At 38.1% G+C, this 25,525-nt stretch overlaps 6 protein-coding genes across 8 annotated transcripts; 3 read left to right on the forward strand and 3 right to left on the reverse strand.

Annotated features, from left to right (window-relative positions):
- The first annotated feature begins 2,000 nt into the window (after window positions 1-2,000).
- LOC104773878 (putative UDP-N-acetylglucosamine--peptide N-acetylglucosaminyltransferase SPINDLY) lies at window positions 2,001-7,942 on the forward strand. The gene is made up of 18 exons (XM_087491409.1): window positions 2,001-2,486; window positions 2,795-3,207; window positions 3,364-3,525; window positions 3,652-3,827; window positions 3,926-4,001; window positions 4,289-4,417; window positions 4,647-4,766; window positions 4,848-4,916; window positions 5,001-5,082; window positions 5,276-5,370; window positions 5,448-5,512; window positions 5,596-5,794; window positions 5,903-6,097; window positions 6,190-6,284; window positions 6,379-6,514; window positions 6,630-6,847; window positions 6,923-7,050; window positions 7,138-7,942. The coding sequence occupies exons 2-18, from the start codon at window positions 2,815-2,817 to the stop codon at window positions 7,539-7,541; spliced, it is 2,742 nt and encodes a 913-aa protein (XP_087347535.1). The 5' UTR covers window positions 2,001-2,486; window positions 2,795-2,814; the 3' UTR covers window positions 7,542-7,942.
- Window positions 7,943-8,279: 337 nt separating this feature from the next.
- On the forward strand, window positions 8,280-9,341 carry LOC104774116 (casparian strip membrane protein 2-like). The gene is made up of 3 exons (XM_010498798.2): window positions 8,280-8,653; window positions 8,743-8,866; window positions 8,981-9,341. The coding sequence occupies exons 1-3, from the start codon at window positions 8,379-8,381 to the stop codon at window positions 9,194-9,196; spliced, it is 615 nt and encodes a 204-aa protein (XP_010497100.1). The 5' UTR covers window positions 8,280-8,378; the 3' UTR covers window positions 9,197-9,341.
- LOC104774065 (uncharacterized) lies at window positions 8,853-11,945 on the reverse strand. Its single transcript, XM_010498751.2, has 2 exons — window positions 9,401-11,945; window positions 8,853-9,181 (listed from the first exon to the last, which is right to left on the reverse strand). Exon 1 carries the CDS (start codon window positions 11,860-11,862, stop codon window positions 9,439-9,441), a length of 2,424 nt encoding a protein of 807 aa, XP_010497053.1. The 5' UTR covers window positions 11,863-11,945; the 3' UTR covers window positions 8,853-9,181; window positions 9,401-9,438.
- LOC104774000 (uncharacterized) lies at window positions 11,534-18,324 on the forward strand. The gene is made up of 19 exons (XM_010498688.2): window positions 11,534-11,973; window positions 12,072-12,237; window positions 12,371-12,806; window positions 12,924-13,015; window positions 13,430-13,594; window positions 13,723-14,116; window positions 14,478-14,596; window positions 14,699-14,771; window positions 14,854-15,080; window positions 15,164-15,208; window positions 15,558-15,600; window positions 15,729-15,920; window positions 16,142-16,245; window positions 16,379-16,445; window positions 16,661-16,810; window positions 17,162-17,284; window positions 17,389-17,559; window positions 17,762-17,821; window positions 17,905-18,324. Exons 2-19 carry the CDS (start codon window positions 12,197-12,199, stop codon window positions 18,016-18,018), a joined length of 2,616 nt encoding a protein of 871 aa, XP_010496990.2. The 5' UTR covers window positions 11,534-11,973; window positions 12,072-12,196; the 3' UTR covers window positions 18,019-18,324.
- Window positions 17,601-19,921, reverse strand: LOC104773934 (protein trichome birefringence-like 8). Of its 2 annotated transcripts, XM_087491579.1 has the most exons (5): window positions 19,427-19,921; window positions 18,711-19,100; window positions 18,466-18,624; window positions 18,045-18,378; window positions 17,601-17,967 (listed from the first exon to the last, which is right to left on the reverse strand). In XM_087491579.1, the coding sequence occupies exons 1-4, from the start codon at window positions 19,831-19,833 to the stop codon at window positions 18,051-18,053; spliced, it is 1,284 nt and encodes a 427-aa protein (XP_087347705.1). In that variant the 5' UTR covers window positions 19,834-19,921; the 3' UTR covers window positions 17,601-17,967; window positions 18,045-18,050. The 2 variants fall into 2 exon arrangements, with proteins under 2 accessions (XP_087347705.1, XP_010496932.1); XM_010498630.2 differs by having other exon boundaries at window positions 17,601-18,378; window positions 19,427-19,907.
- A 1,349-nt stretch (window positions 19,922-21,270) lies between these two features.
- On the reverse strand, window positions 21,271-24,329 carry LOC104774180 (B3 domain-containing protein At3g11580). 2 transcript variants are annotated; one of them, XM_087491666.1, is made up of 3 exons: window positions 23,372-24,329; window positions 22,355-22,530; window positions 21,271-21,631 (listed from the first exon to the last, which is right to left on the reverse strand). In XM_087491666.1, the coding sequence occupies exons 1-3, from the start codon at window positions 23,952-23,954 to the stop codon at window positions 21,578-21,580; spliced, it is 813 nt and encodes a 270-aa protein (XP_087347792.1). In that variant the 5' UTR covers window positions 23,955-24,329; the 3' UTR covers window positions 21,271-21,577. The 2 variants fall into 2 exon arrangements, with proteins under 2 accessions (XP_087347792.1, XP_087347819.1); XM_087491693.1 differs by lacking the exon at window positions 21,271-21,631 and having other exon boundaries at window positions 22,430-22,564.
- Window positions 24,330-25,525: the final 1,196 nt, after the last annotated feature.

The following is a 25,525-nucleotide window of genomic DNA, read 5'->3' on the forward strand; positions in this document are numbered from 1 at the left end:
TATTAATGTTTTCTTCTTTCAACATGTGTATATAATAGAGTATAACTGGCACAACTAAGATAAAACTGGTAAAAATAATAAAATTGGTACTACCTAAAACCAATACATATTGTATAATACATGTGTATAAATGTTCTACATAGGTTTCTACTATAAGTGAATAATTTTCGAAAATCTACTAATTTTAAATTATTTATGAAAGAATCTCAACAAATGTTTCCCTAATCTCATTCACTGCTCTTACAACAAAATCATCGATACCTGCAGCATCTTCCCCGAGTCTTTTGTATGGCCTACAATGATGCTTCCTAAAAAGTAGAGAACCGCCATCTTCAACCTATCACGAGTACGATCTGGTTGCATTACCATTAGCTTTCCCCTCACATCTTGAAGTGTAATCTTTTTTTTTCGTAAAAAATACTTCCTTCGAAACTCGATACTGCCGGCTTCCTTGTAATCAAGTGGATAGCACCGACAATCTAATCCAGACATCAACGCATGTTCTCTCAGACCATACCGGATTGGAACACCATTCACAACAAACCATGCTTCCTTCTTTTTTTCGATTTTAGCCGTTCGAAGTAAGAGCAACCACATTCCCATAAGCTTGTGGTTTGGTTCCCTTGGCATGTGGAAAATGTGCTTGAATTGTGGATGTTTCTCAAACCAATCCCTCTCAGAACTAGTCAATGGATGCTCTAATTTATCCAGCGTTTCCACAGTTTCAAAAATATGACACCTTGTCGATAGCTTGATTTTCTTGTTGTACTGACTAGGCTCAAAGTGCATACCTAAAGGTTGCATCGCTTCTATTTCCTCCTCTGATTCCTGCAACAATATCAGTTTTACATGAGTTATACCAGTTCTACTAGTTCTACACCACCTAGTTGTACCAGTTCTACTAGTTCTACACCCATTAGTTGCACCAGTTCTACCAGTTCTACTATATCGATTTCAAATTCCAATTCAATTCTGAAAGAATGAAACAGACTTGTTGTACTTACACTTGCATCGTTGTGCTCCTCGTCCTCCCTCTCACTTTCGCTTGTACTCCTTCTCGAGTTACCTGCCGAGTTTGAACTTCCCTCCTTATCTTCTTCTTCTTCTCCTTCATCGTCTTTTTCTTCTGATTTTTCTCCTTCATCATTTTCATCTTCCCCTTCATCGTCTTTTTCTTCCCCATCTTTACCTTCTTCTCCTTCATCGTTTTCTTCTTCCACTTCATCGTTTTCTTCTTCCCCTTCATCGTTTCCTTCTTCTCTTTCATCGTCTTTTTCTTCCGATTCTTCTCCTTCATCGTTTTCTTCTTCCCCTTCATCGTCTTTTTCTTCCCCTTCTTCACCTTCTTCTCCTTCATCGTTTTCTTCTTCCACTTCATCGTTTTCTTCTTCTTCTCCATCTCTTGATTCCACAGAAGTAGATCTCTCGTTATCTCCTCCTTCTTCATCATCTTCTTCTTGATTACTTGATTCCGGAGTACCGGATTTTGCTTTCTCTCCTTCGTTCGCATTTTCTCTTTCGACCATCGGATTGGGTTCCTCCGAAACTCGACTTTCACTTTCTTCTGCCACCGTACTCAAAGCTCTCTCTCCTCCTACTGTCGCCGGACTCAAACCCGACACACCTACTTTCGGCGAATCGAATTTTGCTTTCGAACCACCATCTCCTTGTGAGATCTTCTTCTCTTTCAAACGCTCACTCCTCCTCACACGACCCCCCCTTGTTTTCACCATCTTCTTACTCGATTTTTGGTTGATTGAAAGAAAACGAGAAAACCCTAGTTCTACAGTTTCACCCAAATCGATTCGAGTTTCTCGAAGAAAGACGAGAGAGAGCGGTTTTAAACATAAATTTTACAGTTTTTTTTAAAAGATACCGATTCAGTTTCTCGGGTATTAGATCCGATCCGATTTCTTTTGGTTAGACCCAAGTATTCTTGGTAATTATCTTAGTTTTCTTTGGATACTAAAGTAAAACACTGATTTCTTAATTTAAAAAAAAAATAAAAAAAATAGACAAAAAAAGATAGAGATTTTTAAGATTGTCAGAAATGTTTTAGGGAGTTCTGAGACGAAAACCCATCCAGCCGTGAAAAAAAAAAAGAGACAAGCCAGGAGAGAGAGCTAATCTGAGTCGTTGCCTCTGTCCACTGGCTCGGACCGACCTCGTACCTCTTCGCGCTTTGTCCCCGAGCTTATTATATAATAGAGGCTACCCTGTCGCCTTCTCCGCCTCCGCTCCCTCCATTCACGGCCAAGCAACGACTCCACCGCTTCGGTTCTCTGAGGTTTTTAAAAATCCCTAACTTGCTGCTACTGATCAACGCTTTCTCGAGGAGCGAGGGGCGGGGGATCAGCTTCTTCTCCTATGTCTCCTCTACTCACAGCTATCATACTTCTCTAGCCCACTCGATTTTGTCGTCTCTAGCGGCTGTAGAGCTTCGTCGTCACTACAGAGTCAGGTTCCTCTTTCGTTCAGGCTTTGCGGTAAGTTATATCGTTAAACCCTAATTATCGCAACTTGGTTGTTTTCTTTTACTCTCTTGTTCAGATGCATTCTCTTCTTAATCGTTTCTTTTAGTTTAATTCCTAGGGTTTATATCTCAAAGGTGTGATCTTTTTGCACATTTCTCCACTTGTTTGATCTTAGGGTTTTGTTGAATTGAATGTGATGACTTAGAGTTAATACTGTTAAAAGATCAATTCTTTAGCTTCATACTTTTTTCAGCAGTGGAAGACTTAATCTTTTCTCACTTTTTATTGATTCTTTGCTGTGTTTGTTTCCTTGAATCTAGACAAGCTGTTAGGTACAAAAATGGTTGGGTTGGAAGATAATACTGAGAAAGAGAGGTCACCAGTGGTAGAGAACGGTTTCTCCAATGGACCTCGGTCATCTCCTAGTGCAGGTGTTTTGTCTCCATCACAAAAGGCCATTCAGGGGAACGACACACTTTCGTATGCCAATATTCTTCGGGCAAGAAACAAGTTTGCTGATGCGCTTGCTCTCTACGAGACTATGCTGGAGAAAGATTGCAAGAATGTTGAAGCTCACATTGGGAAAGGGATTTGCTTGCAGACGCAAAACAAAGGGAATCTAGCTTTCGATTGTTTTTCTGAAGCAATCAGGTTGGATCCGCATAATGCTTGTGCCCTCACCCACTGTGGTATACTCCATAAAGAAGAAGGGCGCCTCGTAGAAGCTGCTGAGGTGTGACATTTACATTACCTTCTAATAGTCGTTATTTGAATTTCAGGGTGCTGCATTAGTTAGGCTTTAAAACTTGCTAACTCGGTGATATGCATTAGATTTCTTTTTCTAGGCAAATCAAATTCTAACTATTATTAATCATCATATTTTGCACAGTCCTACCAGAAAGCACTGATGGCAGATGCATCATACAAGCCAGCAGCAGAGTGTTTAGCAATTGTTTTGACCGACCTTGGAACTAGCCTGAAGCTGGCTGGGAACACCCAGGAGGGAATTCAAAAGTATTACGAAGCCCTTAAGATTGACCCGCACTATGCTGTAATTTTTCTGATCCTCTACCATTTCACACAGTTGATACCTTTTTACACTGTTGATACCATTTTACATTGTTGGTACCATTTAACTGATTCTCTAATTTCATTACGCTGTAATTTCGTTATGCAGCCTGCATATTACAACTTAGGTGTTGTATACTCCGAAATGATGCAGTATGACAATGCCTTGAGCTGCTACGAGAAGGCTGCACTTGAGAGGCCTATGTATGCTGAAGCGTATTGTAACATGGGTGTCATCTATAAGAACCGTGGTGACTTGGAGATGGCAATCACTTGTTATGAGAGGTAGCATATCTGTTATTTCATTGCTGAGTTTCGATTGGTTGCTTTCTACTTAGTTGAAGGTATAAGTGTGGCACTGATATTTCTTCTTCTGCCTTTAGATGTCTAGCTGTGTCTCCAAACTTTGAGATTGCGAAGAACAATATGGCCATAGCTCTTACAGATTTAGGAACAAAGGTAAGAATCCGTAGCTTTTATCATAATTTTGGTAACTTAAGGATAACTTTTGTAAGGGGCGCCTTCTGGAAAATTCATTATAAACTTCATTTTATTTAGCTGGCTTTTGTACTGTGTGTGCTTTTTACTTAAGTCACGGCAATGGCATTGGAATATGTTTCTGTTCTCTACTACAGATTTTCACTTCAAAATTTCGGTTTGCTGTTTACAGTATCTTAATCCTACTTTTACCATTGGTGAGAAGCTGTGGAGCTGCGAGTACATCTGACTTGTCAATGATATTTCAGGTTAAACTTGAAGGCGATGTGACCCAAGGAGTGGCATATTACAAGAAGGCTCTCTATTATAACTGGCACTATGCAGATGCTATGTATAATCTTGGGGTAGCTTATGGTGAAATGCTGAAGTTCGACATGGTATTCAATTTGTGTTTTACTCATTTCTGTTAGTCAGTAATTGTGTGCTTGTTATTCGCGTTATTATCTTCTATTCGCCACAGTACTTTGATCCTTCTCCCCATGTTCTTTTAATTAATTAAAAACTACAAGAACATGGGCTCGGAATGTAGATCCCTATATATTAGAATGAGATATGCAGCCAAAGAATGAAATATATCAGTGTCATGATTGCGTTCTTAATGTGCAGGCAATTGTCTTCTATGAGCTTGCTTTCCACTTCAATCCACATTGTGCTGAGGCTTGCAACAATTTGGGAGTACTTTACAAAGATCGTGACAATCTTGATAAAGCTGTAGAGTGTTATCAGGTATTATTTTTGCAGATATCTGCAGCAATTCATGAGAATTTCATTGTGTTCGATGGCTAATAATATATCCAACCTATGTAGACGGCTCTATCAATCAAACCCAATTTCGCGCAGTCGCTTAATAACCTTGGTGTCGTCTACACAGTCCAGGTATGATATAGATTAAGGGCGGCTTACAGTTTTCTTAATTGAATCTCCAGTATCGATAGAATGCCAATTCCTCTGATATTACAGGGGAAAATGGATGCTGCTGCCAGCATGATCGAGAAGGCCATCCTTGCAAATCCGACCTATGCAGAAGCTTTTAACAACTTAGGTTTGTTATCTAATCTTCTGTTCTTTTTGACCTTCCCTGTGTGTAACTTCCTTGTGTGTAACCAATGTTTGGAAATTTTGTTCCTTCTAGATTTAGATTTTATGTTCATGTCCTTTTCTTTTTCCTACCTCCCTGGCGCTAAGGGTCGTTTAGTGTCTGTTATAACCATTTTCATGGTGCGATTCACATGTAGGTGTTCTTTACAGAGATGCTGGAAATATAACTATGGCTATTGATGCTTATGAGGAATGCCTTAAGATAGATCCAGATTCCCGCAATGCTGGCCAGGTATTTATACTTTAGCATGCTCTTCTTGATATAAGGTTGAAAGATATGTGTTTAAAACCTGCCTGTCTCTTATGTAGAACCGATTGCTTGCCATGAACTACATAAATGAAGGACTCGATGACAAACTATTTGAGGCTCATAGGTATGCACATATATTATTAATAATGTAGATTTGTATTATACTGCTTCTATGGGTCTTACAGTGAAAAACTCTTATGACCACAGAGACTGGGGTTGGCGCTTCACAAGATTACACCCTCAATACACTTCATGGGACAATCTGAAAGATCCAGAGCGACCTATCACCATTGGATATATCTCACCAGATTTCTTCACTCATTCAGTATCTTATTTCATTGAAGCACCCCTTACGCATCATGATTATACAAAGTACAAAGTGGTGGTTTATTCAGCGGTAGTTAAGGTAGGATTTTTACGTATATAAATACATTTTCCCTCAAAGCAATATATTTTCTGTTTTCTCGTGGCATTTTCCCCTTTAAGCAATCCTTGATCTCTCACGTTTTTGCAGGCAGATGCAAAAACATACAGGTTTAGGGATAAAGTGTTAAAGAAAGGTGGAGTTTGGAAGGATATATACGGGATAGATGAGAAAAAGATAGCAAGTATGGTCAGAGAAGACAAAATTGACATTTTGGTAGAACTCACTGGTCATACGGCAAACAACAAGTTGGGAACAATGGCCTGCAGACCAGCACCTGTTCAGGTGAGAGAACATATAAATCTATCTCATTTTGTTTTTTTGGATATTTCCTTTGACTTTCCATTTCAACTTTACTTTATTGTCTAAAATACCAGGTTACTTGGATTGGCTATCCAAATACTACGGGCTTGCCCACTGTTGATTACAGGATTACGGATCCGTTGGCTGATCCATTAGATACCAAACAAAAGTACGTACTGGTTCATGATGAAATTTTCGGGTTTTGGGAGTGATCCAAAGATAAACCTTAGTACTTTTGATTTATTTTGTGGATTTGATTGCAGGCAGGTCGAGGAGTTGGTTAGGCTTCCAGAGTGTTTTCTTTGTTATACACCTTCCCCAGAGGCTGGTCCGGTTTGTCCAACACCTGCACTTTCCAATGGCTTTGTCACGTTTGGTAGTTTCAACAATCTCGCAAAGGTTAGATATTTTTTGTCCTTGGACCATTCACACCAATCCTCCCCCCCCCCCCCCCCCCCCCCCTCGTATCTCGTTTATGTTTCGATAGGCTAATTTCTGTGTTTGTGCTAATCAGATCACTCCTAAGGTGCTGCAAGTGTGGGCTAGGATACTGTGTGCAGTTCCCAATTCTCGCTTAGTGGTAAAATGCAAACCTTTCTGCTGCGATAGTATTAGGCAGAGGTTTCTCACGACGCTGGAGCAGCTTGGGTTAGAATCAAAGCGTGTTGATCTCTTGCCGTTGATTCTTTTCAACCATGACCATATGCAAGCTTATTCCTTGATGGATATTAGGTAAGATTTGACACATCGTTCTCTGTAAAACACCGAGGCGAATAGATTCACATATTCAATTTACATTTAATGCAGTTTGGATACATTCCCTTATGCTGGTACTACTACTACGTGTGAATCTCTCTACATGGGAGTTCCATGTGTTACAATGGCTGGTTCAGTACATGCGCATAATGTTGGTGTCAGTCTTCTCACTAAAGTTGGTAAGCACTCAGCAAAGTTTGGTTCTTTTGCCAAGTTTGGTTATACTCAGGACATCTTTTAGCTAATGCAATCATTTCTTGAATCAGGATTAGGACACCTGGTTGCTAAAAACGAGGACGAATATGTTCAGTTATCTGTTGATCTAGCCTCTGATGTCACAGCTCTTGCTAAATTGAGAATGAGTCTCCGGGATCTAATGGCTGGATCTCCTGTTTGTAATGGACCTTCATTTGCTGTTTCTCTTGAATCCGCATACCGGAATATGTGGAGAAAGTACTGCAAAGGTGAAGTGCCATCGTTAAGGCGAATGGAAATGCTGCAAAAAGAGGTCCAAGATGATCCCTTAATCTCAAATGACTTGGGAGCATCAAGACAAAGCGTTACTGGAGAAGCCACTCCTTCTCTCAAGGCCAATGGTTCGGCTCCTGTACCTTCCTCTTTACCAACCCAATCCCCGCAGCTCTCAAAGAGATTGGATTCCACTAGTTAGATACCCGGCAACTCAAGCTGCTGCAAAATGCCGGAAAATTAAGAAAGGTCATGTCTTTGCAGATTCATGACCCATCTGGGAAAAGGTGTGAAAGAAAAGAGTCCATGAGCTCTTCCTACTTTTTACTTCCAAGACTATAGGAACTAGACTTTAGATTACTGCTTGTGTAGTAAAAAGAACAGTAAAATCACCCCTTTTTTTGGTTCTGTCTCTTACCACTCTTAGTTTAGCTTTACATGATTCTTGGGAAGTCATTAGGGGGAAGTGAATTTGGAGTTTTTCTTCTCATTTGAGAGATCAAGTTGTTGTGTATCAGTTAGGGGATTTTAAGGCTTTTTAGGATGCTTGTTTTCATGTGCTGGATTTTGAATCATATGATAGTAAATATAGTTATAGCCAAATCTTTTCAGTGTCCAAACTATATCATTATATAGAAATTTATAAATTGCTCAAGCTTAATCGGTTAATCCCATGAAAATCAGCACAAAGTTGGCATATTCCCTATTGGTTAAGGTAATGAAAGATGTGAGAACCCAGTGAAAGACTTTTCAATTATGAAAACACTAATATTTTAGTTAAATCTAGAGACTTTTGACTTGTATTATGTTGCCAACTCCATCTCTTTAATTAATTAATGTGGAGAGAGTAAAAAGGCAAGCAACTACTCTTCAATTCCACATTTCCTACTGCTCCATTGATTCCACCAAAGCCCTAAAAACCTTATAAAACCCAATGCCTAATACCCTTTGCTCATTCACCACCAAAGCATCGAACTTTTACTGATATTCCACTTTCAAAGCAACACAAGATTAAGTAGCAAGAAACAAATTAAGAGATATGAAGCATGAAGCTACTATCATCGATGTCCCTGCAGAATCCAGCTCAGCCATGAAAGGCAAAGCTCCTCTAATCGGTGTTGCTAGAGACCACACTGCTACTGGCTCAGGTGGATACAAGAGAGGTCTTGCCATCTTCGACTTCCTCCTCCGTTTAGCTGCCATTGTTGCAGCTTTAGCCGCTGCTGCAACTATGGGAACAAGCGACGAGACTCTTCCATTCTTCACACAATTCTTACAGTTCGAAGCTAGTTACGACGACCTACCAACTTTCCAGTACGATTTATAAATGTTTGATCAATCATATAAATTCTTTCCTGTTCTTGTGAAACAAGTCACCTAATTAGGTCATAATTTTCCTTCAGATTCTTTGTGATTGCCATGGCCTTAGTAGGAGGATATCTCGTTCTGTCTCTTCCAATATCCGTCGTTACAATCCTTCGCCCTCTTGCCACCGCCCCAAGACTCCTCTTGCTTGTTCTTGACACTGTATATTCTCAAACTCTTCAAATTACATTACATTTTTTTTTTCTTAAGTAAAGTTTTACTAAAACTTTGGTATTAAGTAAAAATGTAAAATAATAAGAATCGTGTTGGGGACAGGGGGTTCTGGCGTTGAACATGGCGGCTGCTTCATCTGCGGCAGCAATATCGTATCTAGCACACAGTGGAAACCAGAACACGAACTGGCTCCCCATTTGCCAACAGTTTGGAGACTTCTGTCAGAAATCCAGCGGAGCTGTTGTCTCCGCCTTTGTCTCCGCAGTCTTCTTCATCATCCTCGTTGTCATCTCCGGCGTCGCTCTGAAAAGACACTAATCAAAAACCTATATACAGTACATGTCTGTTCATCATTATTGTAAAATTGAAATCATTTGTGTAAATCTACTCATCATGCCTTGTGTTGTGTTGTATTAATCTTTTCAAAAGGAAAAATGAAAGTGTGTTTGTTTTTTCTTTTTAACACAAATCTAAGATAGTAATGATCAGAAAGGCCTAAGCACAAAGTAGAACTAGACACACCAGCAAGCACAATTAATTTGCGTCTCCAGTGTCAATTGCTATGAGCTAACAGATTCCACTTGTAGCGTCAAATCCTTTACTCCTGCATCTTCTAACAAACGTGAGACTTGTAACTTAGTATTTGTCTTGTCTGAATCCGCGGATACAAGGAGATGGAGAGTCGCCACGACTTCTGCGTTCGTGAAACTCCATACCTGCAGCCTCTGAATATTGCAAACACCTTTAGTCTTAAGTATGTTCCTCATGGCTTCTTTCAGGTTATGTCTGTGTGCCCTAGGGACTCTTTGCAGTAGAATCTCTGCAGAGTTTCTGAGCAATGGAATGACTGAAGCGATGATGAGGATGGAAATGAAGATAGAACTGGCTGGATCAGCAACTAACCAGCCCTTGTATTTGATCAAGAGTGTCGATATCACAACTCCAACACTCCCCATTGTGTCTGCCAAAACATGAAGAAAAATTCCTTCCATGTTGTGGTCAATGTGGCGATGCTCTGTCTTTCCGCCTTTCCCAGGTTTGTGATCAGAATGATGCTCATGGTCATGACTGTGGTTGCATTCCTCGTGTTTATGGCTATGGGAATGATGATGATGGTCACGCTCATGATGTTCCTCAAGTTTATGATGCTGATGATGGACATGTTCATGATGCTCTTCATGTTTATGGCTATGAGAATGCTGATGGTGATGGCCGTGCTCATGATGCTCCTCATGATTATGGCTATGGGAATGCTGAGAATGATGGTCGTGCTCATGATGCTCCTCATGTTTATGGCTATGGGATTGGTGTGAGTGAGAATGTGCGCAACCAGATCCACCATGAGCATGATGATGTTCCTCGTGGAAAAAGATCAACCCGACAACATTCACGAGAAGCCCTCCAACTGAAACAACCAAAAGACTATTTGTAGAAATCTCCTGAGGATCCAAGATTCTTTCAATCGACTCGAGCACAATCAAAGCCCCAACAAGAACAAGTAAAACCGCGTTAACATAACCAGACAGCACTTCAAATCTACCTCGGCCATAGTTGTACTGATGGTTTGCAGGAAGACGTGAGATATAAGATGCATACAGCCCAATAGCCAAAGCAGCACAATCAAACAACATATGACAAGCGTCTGAGATCAATCCAAGACTGTTACTCATAAATCCAGCCACAAACTCAACAACCATATACGCCGTATTGATCAAAAGAAACAACGCAATCTTCCTCGATTTCTTCTCGCTCAAAATGTGACGAATAGGCTTCATAAACACAGTGGAAAGCGACTCAGGTAATTCCATCCCAATCTCTTGGTACTCTGGATTCACAGAGTCCAACTCTTTAACCGCAACATACAGCAATAAACCACACAGCAACAATCCCCAAAGAGATAGCTCAGGGAAATAGAAAAGCTCCAACACAATAGTGCATAGAAACGTAACAAGAAACTCTCTTTCTGGATCCTTCTTCTTTGAGCTCGAAAACTTATCATCATTATAATTCTCACTCAACAACACTCCAAATACAACAGTGTTAGCTAAAGGCCAACCTAAATTCCCAATAGAGACACTATCATCACCACTAGCAGAGAAGAAGAAACTCCAAATAGCAAGTGGGAACAACAAGAGAGTGGTTAGAAACAAAGACAGTAATCGAACTCGTTTCTGATCAAGTTGTTTGATCTCAACCCAATTCGTTGAAACTTTCTCATAACAAGCCAAAAACCCAGATAGAAAAGGAAGCAACAAAGGCCAAATCCTCAAGCAATTCTCTTTAGGATAAATCCAAAAACCCCAACTTTGAACAGATGATGTAAACGGGAAGCAATCAACACGATCCCAGCTGATTGATAACAACAACAAGCCCGCGAACAAAACGCAAAACCCACGAACCTTGGATGATCGAGCTCCAATCCCACCATTATCAGAGGATAAAGCTCTAGCTGAGACAGTACCGGAGAGTTCAGCTAAGATCATAGCAGCAGCACTACAGTAACGAAGAGCTTGGAAACGAAGAAGGAAGACGAAAGCAAGAAGAAACGATTTAGCGAGTAAGAGTTTGAATTGAGAGGAAGAAAGAGATGAAAAGGAACGATTTTGATGGCGGAGAAAGAAAGGGTCTTTCTTAGAAGAAGGAGAAGAGAAGAAAGAGAAAGAAAGAGAGAAAAGGAAAGAGAGAAGAGAGACGAGGAAGGAGAAAGGGAAAAGAGAGAAAGAAGGAGAAGAACGAAGGAAAGGTAAGAGAGAGTAGAGAGATCTAAGAGAGAAGAGGATGAGAAAGAGAAACGAAAGTGATGATCTTGTATTGTTGTTGCTATGGGTCGATCTGGAGCTGAAGGAGGAAGAAGAGAGACGGGTCTTTGAAGGTGTTGGAGTTGGAGTGTAAGGGAAAGAAGGGTAAGTTCTTCCCATTGTTGGTGTTGGTACTGAGAGACGATTCGGTCGATGTTGTTGATGATGATGATGATGATCCGCCATTGTTGATCAAACTGCGATTGATTCCTCTAACTCTCCTCTCCTCTCCTCTGCTTTTTCTTACATTTCAGCTTCTTTGTTTGTCTGTCGCCGTCGCTTATTGTTAATGCTACGGTGAGTAGTAAGAAAATACCATACGTGGCGTTATATAATTGGACCTTCACGGAAGTATCTTTGGGTATATACTGTTTCTTTTTTTTTCTGGGTTTAAGGATAAAACGAGCCTTCCTGGTGCCACGTCACCTTTTTTTCTTCTTCTTCTTCATTCTCGTCAATCATCATCTTCTTCTCCACTATCTTCGCCAAACCAAAATCGTGATTAAAATATTGATGTTAGATGGCAGTTAGTCTACAGAGACCTGGTCTTGTATCCTCAAGGTAACCTTCTCGATTTTGTGATCCTTTTGCGATTTATATTATTAGTGGGAATTTAATTTTGGGGTTTTTTTTTTTTTTTTTTTAACTCAACCATCTTCACCAGTGCTTAATCTCTGAATCTCTTTATCTGTAGCTCTTCAAATCAATGTCAGCGGAGGATGTCTATTGTAACTTTCATATCCTGTAAAAAGACGGTACACTTGAAATACTTGTCAAATTGCTGGAGCAATCCTAGTAGGAGTCATTTGTTTGTAAGATATGGTTATTTGGAAAAGAGCAAAATTCGTAGATCACAAAGTCTGGTCTTGGCATCTACTGAAGATGGAGTGGCTATTAATGGAAGTCCCCAGCCAAGATCTAGCAGTGATTCTGTGGAGATGAGGGCCAAGTTCACCGGATCAGTAGAATATGAAAACAGCTGTGATGGACTCATTCAGTCTTTGCACGATGCTGCTAGAACTCTTGAGTTGGCTGTTATAGAAAAGATTTCTCCGTCTAGGTTTTCATGGTTTTCTGTGACCTGGCTGGGTGCTGATAAAAACGCATGGGTCAAGACCCTTTCCTATCAGGTTCGTATTTGTCTTTTTAGTTTCAATCATCTTTAGGCTTGTAAACGTAGTGTTTTCTTGTCGATGTTTTTAGTCTCCATATTCTCTCGATTCTGAACTTGCATTCATGTTTCACAGGCTTCTCTGTACTCCTTACTACAAGCAGTAAATGAGATTTCTTCTAGAGGAAATTACAGAGACGAGGATATTAATGTCTTTGTTCAAAGGAGGTACTACTACACAAGTTTATTATTGAATCTGTGGCGTTTGACATGAGCACACCTTGTTAATACGTTTTTGCTTCATAAAAGTCAGCTACTCCCTGTTCAAGAGATTAGATTTCCTTTACTTAATTGATAGATAGTTATCTGAATTTGTTAATTTACTGATGCAATGTCTGAGTTGGCTACGCTATCCCTAATGAATCTCAGGGGATGGCTATTGTAACTAGTGAGCACAAACTTTTAGCCTTTGCAAAGATTATTTGAGATTCCAAGTTGTGTTACTTTGTGGTACATTTCCCACATATTCTTCTGAGGAATCTTCCTTCATCAATGTTAGATATCTTTCTGGAACTGGTCGTGCTATAACCCAACCTTTCAGTTATTCATTTTTGATTTTGTGAAAATTTTGGCATTAAACAGCTTATCACGCCAAGTTGCTCCCCTTGAGAATATGATGCGAGATAATCTATCTGCGAAACATCCTAAAGCCTATGAATCGTTTTGGTCCGAGCAAATTCCTTCCACAGTGACATCTTTTGTGAATTATATAGAGGGAGACCAACGATTTGTTGCTGCCACTTCTGTGTATGTTTTCTCTTTCAAATGTCCTTCTTTTTTGGTTTAAAGCGTTCGAATCTCACCTTATAAGTACTAGAAAACACTAGTTTGACTCAGGTTTTGATGAATTAACAATTCTTTATGGTTCATTCCAGCTATGCAAAAGGGAAGTCCACAGCTGCAAGTAATGAGGTTGAGGTGTCACTTCTTATGCTTGTGCTCAATTGCATTGCAGCAATAACGAAAGTTGGCCCGGCAAAATTTTCCTGCCCGCCCTTCTTCTCTGTGATTCCAGATACAACTGGAAGATTGATGGAAAAACTTGTAGACTTCGTTCCACTTCCCCAAGCGTATCATTCAATCAAAAGCATAGGCCTACAAAGAGAATTTCTTACTCATTTTGGTCCTCGCGCAGCAGGGTGCAGAGTAAATGGTGACATTGCTACAGTTGAAGTTGTTTTCTGGGTCGATCTTATACAGAAACAATTGCAGCGTGCTATAGATCGAGAGAAAATATGGTCAAAGTTAACAACATCCGAAAGTATAGAGGTAAGGATTAGAAACGTCTAGAGGAAACATCTAAGAAGCTTCAGGCTTTCTGTACAGTGATCATATGAGTTCTTTTTGATGTTTGAATATGAGCATAATAGCTTGTCTAGAGTACTTTTCTTGGAAGTGCCATTCCAAACATGAGGAAGTGGCACAAACAATTTAGAAATTTAAGGATCTAGATAAAGTGACGCATGTAGAAGCAAAAACATATATTGGTAGACTTTAGTTTTCAGAGTTCCTTTTTGGTAAAAAACAGTGATTCCAAGTTTATCTGGGTTGTATTATCCTATCAGATTTATGGCAGTATACTTGTATATAAATCTTCTGAAGTTAATTGGCACCTGTTGGTGCCTTGCAGGTTTTGGAGAGAGATTTAGCAATTTTTGGATTCTTCATTGCTTTAGGCAGGAGCACACAGACTAATTTAGCTGCAAATGGTTTTGATTCCCTGGAGAATCCTTTGGAGGACCTTGTTAGGTAATTGTCACTGTTTCACCCTATTTACATTCCCATACACTTTTGTAACTTTGTGTTTGGTTATCACACTCTTACCTATACGCATGAACTATTTTAATTCAGGCATCTTATTGGGGGTAGCGTCCTGTACTATCCTCAACTTTCAGCCATCAGTTCATACCAGCTGTATGTCGAGGTAGACTAGACATTAATCTAATCATTGGTAGAAAATTTCTAAGGACTATGTTGATATATTTTCATGGAAATTTATTGTGTAGGTTGTTTGCGAAGAACTAGACTGGATTCCTTTCTATCCAAACAATACTAGCACACAGCCTCCAAAACAATCACATGGGCATAAGAGCAAACCAGAAGGGCCACCTAATTATGAAGTTATTCCCGAACTGTTGGATGTTTGCTCTTATTGGCTACAGAGCTTTATTAAATATAGTAAATGGCCAGAGAATCCTTCTAATGTCAAGGCAGCTAAATTCTTATCCAAGGGGTATTAGACATATTTTCTACTCAATATTTGGACAATTAAGGAAGTAATTAGTTATCGTGCTGACTGTCTTTCTTAATATTCAGGCACAAGACTTTGGTTCGGTGTAAAGAAGAACTGGGGATATTAAAGTAAGATAACGGAAACCCCCTCTCTCTAATCTATACATATATGCCTACATTTGGAAAATCTCTTTCCTGCTTGATTGGTATACTCTACTAATAATTGAGAGTGTACCTGAGAGAAACATACTTCCAAGCAAAACTCAAAGCATATGTCTTGGATATTTACAATTATTGTCGTAGTTACAACAAATTGTAGGGAAAGCATCCTTGACGGTCGCCTCCATTAACTTTGCATTTGTCACATTCATGATTCTGGATTATTTGCCTTCATCAGTTACTATCAATCTAGCAGACTGTCTGCATTTGGATAATGTGTGATGCAGGATGGAAGTGACAAAAACCTATTTTTTGACAGGAATGCATCATCAATTGTTAGAGAGGCGAACTCATTTGACAAGGTTCGTCTTTTTTGAATTGGTCTATTGGAAAGGACTGTTGTACTTCGTACATTAGTTAGATCCGATTCCTGTTAAAAATTGTTGTTATATTGAAGACAATTTATATACTAACAATACATAGTCCCCAGGCCCTAGAAAGTGTAGATGAAGCCCTCATTAGACTGGAAAGCCTGCTACAGGAGTTGTATGTATCAAAATCATCGTCTGGGAAGGAACAAATAAAAGCCGCTTGCTCTGACCTAGAAAAAATACGGAAGCTTAAGAAAGAGGCTGAATTTCTAGAGGCAACTTTTAGAGCCAAAGCAGCTTCCTTGCAACAGGTTTCTGCTTTTCATTATCACTTTTTGTTTTGATCCTGCTAGTATATATATTATAATTTATCTGAAATCTGAATGCCATATGGACCAAAACAAACCAGTTGTACCCCTTTTTACGAAGTGCTGCATCAGTCTCATTATAGGATAAGAAAGATATTTTTGAAAGTGCATGTTGTGTTTTTTAAATCTGTGTGGGAATCTAAAACCTCATATGGTAAACTCAGGGAGGTGACAAAAATGATTCTCAGGAATCCTACGTGGTACAGAAACGGTATTTTAAAGGGAAAGACACAAACAACGCAATTAGTACTGAGGATCAAGGCAAAAGGTATGCTACCTATTGCTTACTATTATTCCTCTTCACACCTAGCTACCGTGATAGTTTGAGCTAATATAAGTGTGACGACTCTTTCATTCCATTCTGGTCACAATGACGTATTTGTTGTTTTCCTCCGCATTAGTTTGAGTCGTGGATTCTGGGGATTCTTTGTACGGCCTACAAGGAAGAAGCTTGATCCTGAGTTATCGGTAAGCTCCATTTTGTGACCCTATCTCAAGTATTCTGGCAACGGGCTTTGCTGATGAAATTTTCTGATGGCTCTTCTGCATAGTACTCTGTGTTTGTTCAGTCAGTGTATACTACTATCTCGTATTTATTTAATATGAAGTTGTTGCATTTAAAATTCAGCCATTTCCAGTCTAGCAGGGATAAAGGTTCAAGTATTTTTTTCCTGCATATGCAGGGAGATGAATATATTGGGAAATCCAGTGGAAACTTACTTAGTGCAGACTCGGAACCAAATGAGATCAGCCGATTCGAAATTCTTAGGAACGAGCTGATAGAACTGGAAAATCGGGTCAAAAGAAGCACTGATCAGTCAGTAGATGAGGAGGTTAGTAACTGCTGCAAGATTTCTTAACTATCAAATTGCTAGTCTCAATGATGTACTCATTTCCTCTTGAGGTAAATAAAAAGCTCTGACCAAAAGGAAAATGGACATATTTATTAAACAGTGCGTTTCAGTTGGATTAACCATCATTTTAGTAAGTCAAACCCTGTATTATGGATAATGCCATACTAACCTAATTCTGTGTAGTGCTCTTAGCTCTGTTACGCTCATGATTAAACTTCTCAGCATGGTAGAAAATGACCAGTCAACTCCTTTTTAGTAATCCAAAATGTTGGGTCTTGCGTCTTTTGTGTCAACAGTACAAACTTCCAAGTGTTTGTTCATATTTTACAGGAAAGAATCTCTGAGGATACTCCCCAACCAAGCAGTAGAACGGAAAATGTTCAGTTGGTTCAGACTCCAAAGAAGGAAAGCATGATTGAGAAAACTCTTCAAAAGCTAAGAGAAACCACCACGGTACCAATTATCTCTTCTAAAGACTAAAACTATATGGCGTGTTTCTTTGTCACTGGGTCATATGTTTTTCTCTGTCAGCTTTGTTAACTTTTTTACATTTACAGGACGTGTGGCAAGGTACTCAACTTCTTGCTATCGATTCAGCAGCTGCTATGCAGCTACTTCGGAGGTCTCTGATTGGTGATGAGTTAACAGGAAAAGAAAAGAAAGCCCTGCGCAGAACGATGACTGACTTGGCATCAGTTATTCCCATCGGTATTCTAATGCTTCTTCCTGTAAGTCAAAAATAACCTATACAGAGAAGTTTATGTTCACCTTTTTGTAATTTTGATCATGTTATACACTTTCACTGAAATATTCCAAGCTACATCTTTAGATAGTTGCTTTGTACAAACCTGTGGTACAACCTCTGCAGTGTTAACATTTCTCATTTTCTAGTCTATGGGACTAATATAATGAGTAAGCTATTCTGAACAGGTCACAGCGGTTGGTCACGCAGCCATGCTGGCTGGAATTCAGAGATATGTGCCAGGCCTGGTACGAATGCCTTCTCTATACATAGATACATCAGAATTCAAAACCTTCTCCTTGACTAACTTTTGATAATATCCTTCATTCAGATTCCATCCACATACGGGTCCGAAAGGTTGAACTTATTGAGACAGCTTGAGAAAATCAAGGAACTGCAAACAAATGAAACTGAGACCGAAGGAGTGGAGGAAACAGCATTATGACTAGAAGGAAGCGATATATAATTTACCTCTTTTCATTTTGTTCGGTAATTCATTGCCAATAGCTGCGCATAGAGAATCTCATTCCAAGTGTCAGGCACACCGGGTAAGCACCAGTGACTGCAGTCTTGAGGAGCATCTTCAGGAGTTCCCGGTTCTCGATACCGCGAAGGATGAGCATCCTTCCTGAACTCAGTCAGATATGTAATGTTCAGAAACTTAACCTTACTATGTTCATATCTCATTTCTTGGATTACTTGAGAAATGTAATTGTTGTGGATAGGATCAGATTCCATTTTCTTCATATCAGTCTCTGGCTCTGTCTCTGCATCACACAAACCACCCAAGTTCCATGTCCCGTTCCTGCGAACACCCAAAAAGCTCAAACCTGGTCAAATTTCTAAATGACTTTCGTCTGATTCGTCCTCTTTGATTGTTTCTGAAACAGACCTGTAATGTACAGGAGAGAAGCTTCTGAAGAAGACATAACTACTCTCAGAATCTAGTCTCTCTAAAACCCATGACTTCCATGTCTTTAAAGACTTCCAAAATCCCTCCATTACTCCCATTGTCTTGTTCAATTGCCCTCCCTCCTGAAAATAGCAACCCCTACAACAACAAAAGAAACCCGGTAAGACTCATCAACCACATTTTTCTTGTTACCAGAATGTTGAATTTGCACAAGAAGTTTTTACGCGTTAAAGGTCTTGTCTTCGTTCCACCAATGTCCTGTATTGAAGACTAGAACATCAGACCCGACCCATTTTTTGGACTGCCAGTTAAACTCATCGACTCTAACCGTCATTTTGACATCTACGGGTGAGTTTTCAGGTGGCCGACCAACCACGACTAGAAATGGTGTTCTATGATATTCAACAGTTAGGTTTTGTTTCGGAAATCGCATTGAAAGGAAACCTTTATGCTTGCTTATAGGGTTCCCATATACTTCATGTATCTCAGATTTATTAGACACTGCTTGTGACAGCATACACAGAAGAGACTCCCATTGGTTTCTTCCGATAGAATCTCCGACGAAAACAATCCTCCCATTCCGACTCCTCTCCAGAAAATCACTTGCATTAAATCTATAATTGTTGTCACACAAGTAAACAAGGTGACGTTAGTTGACAAATAAAGTTAAAATTTTGAATTTGATTGGCGCAAGATTCATAACTAAAGCAGGTTTAAAGTTTCAACCCCACAAAACCAACTCAAATTAAAGTGGACAGGTTTAAAGTCTTATTAAAATGAAAGTGGGATGTTAGCAGCATTGATGGTAATAACTCTAAAACTCTAGTGAATCAATGAATTGCTTGTAACCCTAATAAGCCTTCGATGTTTGTTTTACTCATAACCAAAATCAACCAATACCTTAAGGTCCAAGCAAAATTACATAAGAACAAGTTACTACCGTGGAAGGTCGCAGCCATGTGGTTGCCATCGCCATTCTCGAAAACCAGAATCTTTTCTTCCATTATTCAGACAACGGAAACCAGGATCTAGAAACCGACACTCTTCTCCATAAAAGGTTTCGTCCACATCACGGCGTCCACGAACCCATCTTCCGTATGAATAGTCGCATACGTCCTCGTTTCCTCGTTCCTTCGTTAGGGTTCGCGATGAATACAAGAATCCAATACATTGATAAGGCTCAAAGCCGGCAAGGTCGACGACGACGACAGAGATTATTAGGAAGCTGATGAGAAGAGAGATCCCAACAAATATAGGTTTCTTGATCTTCAAGGTTGAGAAGATAGGAGACGAAGATAGAGAGACAAGCTCCTTCAGAGGATTCGTTTCTTGATGATGATGATCCATGTCGCCGCATAAGATGCAATCTCTCTCTCTCTCTCTCTTTCTCTGTTGTAAAGAAAGAGACGTGAAAATGTGAATACGCGATCTTCTTTTTGCCAGAGAAAAGTATTAATAAATATGTTTCGGTAGGCAATAAATTCTTAATTAAATTATTAATAGATCCATCATCAATTCATCCATGTGACAGACAAAAATATTAATAGAATGCATCCCACAGTACAAATTAATTAAACGTATAACAATAGAAGTTTCCTCCCATGTTCGTTTTCACATTTTATTAGATCGAGACGACTATCATATTTGTCAAGATATTATTATAATTCTTAACTGAAAGATATGATCTAGGTGAAATATATTTTTAAAATTTTTCTACACCTATCGCGTTCTATTTTTTCGTTGTCCTAATAAACAACCAAAGTGAAAGATTTGAGTTGAATTTGACCAAAAATAAATAAAGTTTAACCCACATATAAAGTTAATGGATAATTATAATTAGTTTAAAGAATTGGACCGAACTTTTCTGGTATGGTCGAGTATCCACTACCTCTCACACTCACAAGTAGCACATGCTATAATTTGCTTTACAATTTCAGTAGTTTTTTGAAAATTAGGATTGGTGAATTAGTGTACTTAAGAGTATTTATGGAAATTGAGGTAACAAAGACGAAAGTGCCATATCAATAGAAAAAGAGTTGATACAAGTCTGTCAAGACCTTTTACCTTCACAAGATGTGGAATGGCTTTGACTGATGTATGAGCCCGTGAACTTAGCTAGATAACTATATTTTTATTTTTATTTTACTTTCCAACTCAGTTCCTTCGAGTATATATGTCTCTCTCGTCAAACAAAGTGTACAAACGTAACAAGTAAATACTATCAAGATCAAAAGTAATCAAATCTTCTGTTTTCTACATGGACATGTTTCAATTAATGTCAAAGGTAATTGCGACACTTTGTTTCTTTGTCTTTATGCTTGCTCGTTTGTGATACCACACCAATACTCATATGCAGAAACATAAACACAAACGCAAATGCAGAGAAAACAAATTGGGACCTAAACCCATTTTAGTCGTCATACTTGTAAAAAAATAATGATTCATATTCGTTTTACACTTCCTTTGCAACGCAAAAACAACAAAAGAAGAGTGTAACATGGAATAAAAATGGTCCCTTCCTTTGGCTTTGGCTTTGGACCAGAGTGAAAAGGCGATGTAACACAACCTATATTTTAATTTTACACACACATGCTATGCTCATTTCTTTAATCATTTGTTATATAAATAAGGCCCACACTTTTTTCTTCATGAAATCTCCTCCTCCCATGAATCTCAACAGTTCCAAATTCATCTTTCATCGTCAGATACATATACTACATGTGTTTGAGGTTTAGCCTAGGCCTAGCTCACCAATTAAGGGTATCTCTGCCCTCAAATAATGACTTTTGTGCTAGAAAAAGCTTCAAATATTAAAAATAATAAACCCAATAATTTACATCTTTTTACATATATATATACTGTAGTTTTTCCGTTCTGACAAAGAAAGATATAGAAAAGAAGAAAAAAAAAATCCTCTTTTTATTTTTCTTTTCAAATTAGTCAAATAGTAAATACATAACGAAACTACTGATAATTAATTTCTCCTCCTTTTTTTGGGTGTTTCTTGTCTATGACAACTGGGCCAAGTATGGGCCCATAATCTAAAGTTAAAATCTAAAAAGTTTTGGTCACTTCTTCTTTTTGGATGTCATCAACCTCGTCCATCTCCTACCTGCTCCAATGCTTCTCCAGCAAATGATAGATTCTGTTTCACAATCCCAACACGCAAGTTAATTATTTTTTATTCTTATCAATAACTTTTCTACATGAAATTGTGAGAAAATGTGAATATATATATATATATATATATTGTCTTTTCATACTTATTTGATATATATATAGAATTTCAAATTATTTTCAACCATTACAAAACGTAGTTAACTAGTCAAAACTTATGTCACTGATAAGTTTTGTGATGCTTTTGGTCAGTATTGCTTACCAACAAAATATTGGTCAAGCTTTCGGCTTTCACAAAAACGTGACGGTGCCGAACTAAATAAGAATAGTAAAACTAAACTAGAGACTTTTTCTCACAGGAAATTAGATACTAAATGCGTGGAGGAGGCTACATACATTCTACAGAGACAAAAGCAAACAAAGACAAATCAAAGTAATCAACAACAACAAAAAACAAATTGGCCATGTGATTTTACAGTCATGTGTAGGTATTATTCTCCCCTGATTCCTCTTTTAATAATTATTTATTAGTTAAGCCAAAAAAAAAAATATCTTTCAGGTCTATTTAAACTAGTAATTTCATCTGTCTCGTCTCGAGAAACAGCCACGACATCTGTTTATTATTAATACGTATCATTTCAATCTTTCTCATATTTTATTAGATAGTAGCATGCATATACTATGACATAAGCAATTCGAATCTAATAACCAAAAACAAAAACAAAAAAAATGTAAGTTAAATAATATTTACCATGGGGTGAGGAGTTGAGTAATAGTAAATGTGTTGGCCGTTATAGCCGTCGGTACGAGCTGGTGGCTCGACAGCGTCACCATGACACTCTAGATTAACGCCAAATAGCCTCACCGTCCTCGAGCTCCCTGCGACCGCCGTTGATGTCGACCGAGCCTGATGATCAGCGACGGCGCCTACAATTTTTGCACCGTCACGACACGTGCGCGTCTTTTTAGTTATATGGTTTTTTTGAAAAAAAAAATGAATTAAAAAGGAAGAAATAAAGAGCACGTTAGTCTAAGTGGATTGGACGGTTCTCCTCACGCGCATGTAACGGATTAGTTACAACTTGGAGAAGATTATTGAAATTGTCGGGTCCAAAATTAAATTGCAAGACGAAGAAAAAAGGAATATAACAAAATATTTATCTCAGGTTGTTATTTTGTATACATACTCACGCAACTATAATAATTGTCATATAGTAGAATTTTAGAAAACTCCTTTGCATTTGTAAGAAATACATTCCACTAGCTTAATTGAAATGGTTGAACTCTCCAAGTTCTTGCCCTAATCTTTTGAAAAATTATCTTTCTTTTGCTTTGAAAACCAAGAAACAAAAAGCTCAACAGAAACTATATACAATACTTTAACAAAAAAAAACTATATACAATAATTCAGGAGGTTTTTATTTATAATGATAACCTAGATTAATCTAGGAGTTAATGGAAAAAAATCATGAATGTTCTAATAAAATATTAAAATACCATGTAAATTTCTTTAAAACCTAAAATACCATGCATAACATAATAATCTAGATGGGACAAGCATAAATATATTATAATATTTATATATATATATAAATATATTTAAAAATGCCATGTAAATATGCATTTAACTACAAAACCTCTCCTTTTTAAATATATATCTATATTAATATATATATATAACTTACATAAAGGAGTATAAATCTGACATATAGATAAGTAAGGGAAGAAAAATAAAATAAAAGAGGAAATAAAGAGTTTTGAATTTTACCATAGTGTGAATACTCGTGGTGAATATTAGGGTAAGTAGTCGACGCGTGTACTTGACGATAAGGTGTGGTCAAGCCGCTCCAATACGCGGTCGTATTAACCAAAGCTTCTTGAGACACGACGGAGACGGCGGGTGAAGACGAAGCTTCGCCGCGTCTCCGCCAGCCAATGAAAAGTCTATGGAGATCGAAACGGTGTCGCTGAAAAAACACGACGTCTCCAGCGTCGAGGTGTTTGTCTTTGACGTACCTGCTCCATCCTTTGGTCAACACGTAGCTTTGGCTACTGTTCCAATAAGAGTACCTGAATTTCCAACACTTGCCCGACTCATCCTCGAAGCTAAGAAGCATCCCTTTCTCCGACGTCGCCACGTCATCCCCTCCGCCGCCATTATTATTGAGAGGGAAGTATTTCTCGGCGTGTTGTTTTGGTATGACTAAGCGGTTTAGTTTCCCGACGTCGCTTGGCGTGAGGGATTTCTCGAACAAAGACTCTCTTTGTGCTACGGCGACGTCGTTTTGGTGGTGCATATGTTGCTGCTGCTGCAACGAGAGAGTGTTGTGGTAAGTATGGTTGACTGACATTTTTTTGTGTTTTCTTGGAGTGAGAGAAGAGAGAGAGAGAGAGAGAGAGGGATTTGCAGATGTTGGTTTGGTGGTGAAAGAGTGATGGGTAATGGCACTAATATAGTATTATACGAAGGAGAGACAGAGAGAGTAGTGAAAAATAATAAAATTGAAAAATGGGTTAAATTGATGTGAAAACTGTGGGAACTATTTGATGAGGAGCGGAGGACACGATACCGATAGTACTTTTAAGGTTTTGCGTGATGATATTTCCTTTCAATCATTATTTTATTTTCCTTTTTTTTTTGTTGTTGTTGTTGCAGTACTGCATTAGTCCCATATATGATTCTATATGATAGTATATGTAGATATTGTATTGAACTATTGATATTGCTTTTCTCTTTCTCTCGTCCTAATTTAAAAGGCATTGGATCCCACGAGTGTTAAAACATTAAGCCACACAAAATGCCGTGAAGTAACTCTTTTAGAGTTGAAAAGGATTTGATCATGTAAAAGAAAATGTAATTATTGGAATATTAACAAAAATAAGAATGATATAAATAAAATAAAAAAAAATGTTATTATAAAACAGATGGTTTTACGTTTTTATATCAACAGGTAAAGATGTCATTTCAGCATAGCCAGCCTTGAATTCGAATTTTCTTCGTAGGAAAGATGGTTTTACGTTTTTATAAAACAGATTATCAGTAAATTGGTGTAGTCGTGTAGATAGTTAATATCCAAACTTTTCGGTTTAAAAAAAGAAAACTACAACGTTGTTAATTAACAAGATATTATAGACTGTCAAACCAGATAAACCTTTACTTATCAAGCAGTCATAAGTATGTGGGTTGTCGTGAGTCAAACAATCCTTTGTCATGACTCAATATGTTGGTTTGCAATTATATTGATTAAATCCTCATTGCTTTTTAAGGGATTAAATTCTCATAAATGTGCTGTTAGAGACCATTCACTTTTGTATGCCTTAAATCACCTTCGATGTATCCTAAAGCTGAGAATTTCACTCACGGCCATTAATTTATTTGGTAGACAAGCTAAGTTCTTCTTTTGTTTTTTGTTTTTCTCCCAACCATCTGCAGGTTACTGAATTTAACTTAATATGTAAGTGTCAGACCATTTTTTTAAGTAATTAATATATGATTTTGTTTGAGAAAATCTCAACTGTAAAATATCAGAAAACTTCATAAATAAGAACTACTCGTTTATACAGTCAATAAATTAAATGTTCTCTTGATGTTTTCACTTCTATTATTATGCGTTTATTAATTTAGGAATACATGTAGTTTACAACTATAGAAATATAAGATGCTTTTTTTTGGAACTTTTTTTTTTGTCAATAAGAGAATATAAGATGTTAAGTATATGTATATCACACATTTCAAGTTAAAAGTGATATATAAGCGCTATGTGTCAGTTCATCAGTATTTTGAATAGGAACCTACGAAAACTAATAAACATAAGTTTACAGAAAAAAAAAACAAAGAAAAATATACTTAGAATATATATATATGGTGATGCAAACATAATAACTACGTAAATATTGTAGATTTTGACAGACAGTGTTTGTC

The sequence above is a fragment of the Camelina sativa genome, chromosome 1 (assembly GCF_030686135.1).
Source record: "Camelina sativa cultivar CO46 ecotype springtype chromosome 1, ASM3068613v1".
Lineage (NCBI taxonomy): Eukaryota > Viridiplantae > Streptophyta > Magnoliopsida > Brassicales > Brassicaceae > Camelina > Camelina sativa.

Coding starts and splice junctions, on each gene's coding strand:
- LOC104773878 (XM_087491409.1), top strand. CDS start 2,815: ATGGTTGGGTTGGAAGATAATACTGAGAAAGAGAGGTCACCAGTGGTA. Junction 3,526..3,651: donor AGATTGACCCGCACTATGCT/GTAATTTTTCTG, acceptor TTCGTTATGCAG/CCTGCATATTACAACTTAGG. Junction 5,083..5,275: donor AGAAGCTTTTAACAACTTAG/GTTTGTTATCTA, acceptor ATTCACATGTAG/GTGTTCTTTACAGAGATGCT.
- LOC104774116 (XM_010498798.2), top strand. CDS start 8,379: ATGAAGCATGAAGCTACTATCATCGATGTCCCTGCAGAATCCAGCTCA. Junction 8,654..8,742: donor GACGACCTACCAACTTTCCA/GTACGATTTATA, acceptor ATTTTCCTTCAG/ATTCTTTGTGATTGCCATGG. Junction 8,867..8,980: donor TCTTGCTTGTTCTTGACACT/GTATATTCTCAA, acceptor TGTTGGGGACAG/GGGGTTCTGGCGTTGAACAT.
- LOC104774065 (XM_010498751.2), bottom strand. CDS start 11,862: ATGGCGGATCATCATCATCATCATCAACAACATCGACCGAATCGTCTC.
- LOC104774000 (XM_010498688.2), top strand. CDS start 12,197: ATGGCAGTTAGTCTACAGAGACCTGGTCTTGTATCCTCAAG. Junction 13,595..13,722: donor TTTGTTGCTGCCACTTCTGT/GTATGTTTTCTC, acceptor GGTTCATTCCAG/CTATGCAAAAGGGAAGTCCA. Junction 17,560..17,761: donor GTATTCTAATGCTTCTTCCT/GTAAGTCAAAAA, acceptor TATTCTGAACAG/GTCACAGCGGTTGGTCACGC.
- LOC104773934 (XM_087491579.1), bottom strand. CDS start 19,833: ATGGATCATCATCATCAAGAAACGAATCCTCTGAAGGAGCTTGTCTCT. Junction 19,101..19,426: donor CATGGCTGCGACCTTCCACG/GTAGTAACTTGT, acceptor CAACAATTATAG/ATTTAATGCAAGTGATTTTC. Junction 18,625..18,710: donor GAAGACAAGACCTTTAACGC/GTAAAAACTTCT, acceptor TTGTTGTTGTAG/GGGTTGCTATTTTCAGGAGG.
- LOC104774180 (XM_087491666.1), bottom strand. CDS start 23,954: ATGTCAGTCAACCATACTTACCACAACACTCTCTCGTTGCAGCAGCAG. Junction 22,531..23,371: donor CCACGAGTATTCACACTATG/GTAAAATTCAAA, acceptor CAAAAATTGTAG/GCGCCGTCGCTGATCATCAG. Junction 21,632..22,354: donor ACTCAACTCCTCACCCCATG/GTAAATATTATT, acceptor ATTGTGAAACAG/AATCTATCATTTGCTGGAGA.